Source organism: Arvicola amphibius, chromosome 12 (assembly GCF_903992535.2).
Source record: "Arvicola amphibius chromosome 12, mArvAmp1.2, whole genome shotgun sequence".
Lineage (NCBI taxonomy): Eukaryota > Metazoa > Chordata > Mammalia > Rodentia > Cricetidae > Arvicola > Arvicola amphibius.
Genome location: NC_052058.2, coordinates 73,716,867 through 73,720,807, shown reverse-complemented (window position 1 = coordinate 73,720,807; position 3,941 = coordinate 73,716,867). Strand labels below are relative to the sequence as shown.

At 37.5% G+C, this 3,941-nt stretch overlaps 1 protein-coding gene across 1 annotated transcript; it reads left to right on the top strand.

Moving 5' to 3' along the window:
• The first annotated feature begins 2,970 nt into the window (after window positions 1–2,970).
• Window positions 2,971–3,422, top strand: LOC119828136 (cytochrome b5 type B-like). The gene has a single exon (XM_038350208.1). The coding sequence runs from the start codon at window positions 2,971–2,973 to the stop codon at window positions 3,403–3,405; it is 435 nt and encodes a 144-aa protein (XP_038206136.1). The 3' UTR covers window positions 3,406–3,422.
• Window positions 3,423–3,941: the final 519 nt, after the last annotated feature.

Genomic DNA, 3,941 nt, shown 5'->3' with positions numbered 1-3,941 from the left:
TTCACTAGTAACCTTTGCGTAAGTTTTCTGGAAAATGTTTAATGTAGCTTCTGAAAGAGAGGACAAGTTTAATGCAAGTTTTATTGATATAAAGGACATGTAGGGCATAGTTTATAAACATCAATAAAATGCAGTACCCTATTGTAGGTCCATATAAAAAATTGATTTCTTGCAGAATGTTTTTATTGATTTTTGCCTAACCATATCTTTAGCAAGCTTAGGCTTGTAGTTGGATCATGATTTCACAAAATCAGACCTACAAATAACTGCTTGATGATGTTGCAATTCAGCAAAGACAGTCTCATTCACATAATTGATGAATGAGTGTCTTTTGAACATTAATGTTGGTTCATAATTCTAGATATTCAGAAAAAATATAATGAAACACAGGTTGGTTGGTTAGAATTTTATTTTGTGATCAATGACATGGATGAGTGCTTTGCTGAATCAAGTGAAAATGTTAATTACTAGAAATCATATTTTCTTACATATTTTTAGTGTATACATACCTCTCCTAATGACTACAGAGATGTGACTTTCAAAGTTTGTAGTGCATTATTAATATTTCTCCATGTATTAATTACTCTGAGTCCTCAGCAAACAATGAATCAAGCCTTGAATTTCATAGTTTTCTCAATTCCTTGCTACAAGATAACCTATTGTATCTATATTGTGTCATCCAAGAAAGAATGTAGACTAACACATTTTCAAAAAAATATGGCCAACATTACATTATTATTTAGCTTGACAAGTAGATAAAAATAATTTTGTGAACATGGTTCAGAGTTAAAACCAACATACATGTTGATTAATTGTAAGTGTTATATCATGAATTAGTATATCATTTTAGTTTTATCTGACTTAAACTTTAATAGTAGTATTATTTAAAATAGTTTCATAAAATTTCTGAAAATTTCACAGTGGGTTTTGTGATCTTGTATAGGACAAGCCAATACACAGTGGATTATTTATATCATTTCAAAACATGAATTCCACAAAGACTGCTTTGTCTTTGTTCATACCACCTTTATGCAAATAAGTAGTAAGTTAATGGTCAGTAATTTTTCTTAAAAAACATTTATAATTTTTATATGATATATTATTTCAACAAAACAGTTAAATAAATTGTAGACTACCACAAATCGCAGGTGAAATGGAATGTTGTGGAAAAGAATATGGAGACTAGGCAATCCCTATTTGTAAAATAAAGAGAAAAAAGGATTTACCACTGGTTAATTGGCAAGATTAAATCAATTATATTCACAAATATTCATAGTTAAATTTAGATCATGACAAAGAAAGCCTATGTCTAGCAATATGATCTAAAGTGATGTGAGAGAGTCCTTAAGCTAAAGCAATAACCTGTTTGAACACTGTGACCTTTTCCCTCCACTGTACATATAGACATAGTGCTGAGAACGAAGCCCAGGGCAAATCTGATGTAACAGTGTTCCTGTCATGAGAAATGACTAAATTTTTTTCATTTCCATTTCTTCAGTATAGCAAGACATATTCAAAAGATATTTGCAGAATTTAATATTTATTCCCTAAAGCAAGACATTTCTACCAGTCTAAAATAAACAACCTAGTTTTAGATTGTATTATTAGTACATATTTATATCATGAAACATATCACTTGTAAAATTTACAGGTATAACAAAAGAACTATGTCATTTGGATTTAAATTCAGTATGTCCCTATTTTAAAGGTTCAGGTTCCTAGCGGAAGACCTATTTCTCCAGCTCACAGTCTTTTTTAGTTGCTTGTACTTAGTGTGAGGTGGAGGCCTCAAGTTTTCCCTGTCTACTTTAGCGTGTCTGTTGTTGTTCTTCTGCAGCTCGTGTTTAGACAGTCACTTTATTGAGTCTTCAAGGATGTGGTTTTTGACTTTCTTAGCAGGGTTTCAAAGGAGGAAAGGAATGGGAAATTATGTAATTAGAGTCTCAAGTTATAAAATTAATAAAATAAATGTTCAGCATCATTAAACTGATATAATTCTATATGTGTGTATAAAGCAAAATTCTTAAAACTGTATAAGACATTATTGTCTATAAAATAAAATATTTTATTTTATTCCTTTTTAATTTTCTATTTAAAAGGTTTTATTTCATTTTACATACCAACTGTTCCTCCCCCTTCCTCCCTTCCATCCACTCTCCCCGACCTTTCCCGCTCAACCTCTCATCCACTCCTCAGAAAGTGTATGGCCTCCAATGGGGAGACTACAAAGTCCGGCATATCAAGTTGAGCCAGAACTAACGCCTTCTCTCCTGTATGGTAGCTGAGCGAGATATTCCTCCATAGGGCATGAACTCCAAAAAGGCAGTTCATGCACTGTGGATAAATCCTTGTACCACTACTTACATAATGAAAGGCCAGAAGCAGCATTGTTTGTTGTAGCCAGAACTTGGAAACAACCTAAGTGTCCCTCAACCAAAGAACAGATAAGAAAAATGTGGTATATTTAGACAATGGAGTAGTACACAGCAGAAGAAATAATGACATCTTGACATTTGCAGGCAAATGGATGGAGCTAGAAAACATCATATTGAGTGAGGTAACCAAGATACAGAAAGACAATTATCATATGCACTAACCCATAAGTGGTTTTTAAACATAACGCAAAGAAAAACAACCTACAAATTACAATCCCAGAGAACCTAGACAACAATGAGGACTCAAAGAGAGACATAATTGGGTATAATTTACATGGGAATTAGAAAAAGACAAGATTTCCTTAAGTAAATTGGGAGCATGGGAACCATGGGAGGGCAAAAAAGGGAGTGGGCAGAGAAAAAAGCATAACTCAATAAAATCAATTTTAAAAAGGCCTGAAGAGTTGCAGTTAAAACTACAAGTTAGAGCCTTGTTACACCTGTAAAGAATTGGTTTGTGGGGCCTTGCACGGGTCGGGCCTGAAGGAAGTTAGCCGGCGAATCCCGGATAGCTGTGGAGAGGGACCAGCACCCCATGGCGACCCCAGAGGCTAGCGGCAGCGGCGGGAATGACGAGGGCTGTAACCCCTCTGTCACCTACTATTGGCTGGAGGAGGTGGCAAAGCGAAACTCCGTGGAGGAGTCGTGGATAGTGATCCAGGGGCGAGTCTACGATAGCTTCCTCAGCGAGCTCCCTGGTGGGGAAGAGGTTCTGCTGGAACAAGCTGGTGTTGATGCAATGGAAAGCTTTGAAGATGTTGACCACTCCCCTGATGCCAGGGAAATGCTAAAGCAGTACTACATTGGTGATGTACATCTGAGTGACCTTAAACCTAAAGGTGGAAAAAAGGATCCTTCAAAAAGCAGTACATGCAAAAGTTGCTGGGCATATTGGATTCTCCCTGTGGTGGACACCATTCTTGTAGGGTTCCTGTATCATCACTTCACGACCGACAGCAAATCCTCCTGAGGTGACCATGTTGGAGTGTGGGAACACATGGTCCTGGAGCTAGAAGTAGACACTTGTTGTGGAGGCTGCAGCCATGCTCCCTCCTTAAATCCTGCCAGTTGTTTTCCTCCCCACTTGAAGTCAAGATAGTTGACCAGATATCTATCCTCAGTCTAGGACCAGGGTCCTTCACCAGCCAGAGCCTGATGCCCAAAGCACCTACTCACATTGTGTCCTTGCTAGGGTTTCTTCTCACTGGCTTCGACTTGTTTCCTTCATTTCAAGAGTTTATGATTTTTTTTGTTTGTTTTTTTTCTTTTGTTTTGTTTTTTTTTTCTCATGGTTTATTTTTTTTATATATTTAAAAATTTCCATCTCCTTCCCTCCTCCTCCCCCTCCCTCCGCTCCTCCTCCCCCTTCCCTCCCCTCCTTCTCCCCCTTCCCTGACTTTCTCCCTCATGTTCTCGCTCCTTCTGCTCCTCATCAGGACCTTGGGAGCTCAGTCCAGTGCTCCAATGTGGGGCTCAGTCACCTTCCCCATCTGTCGCCAGCTGGAG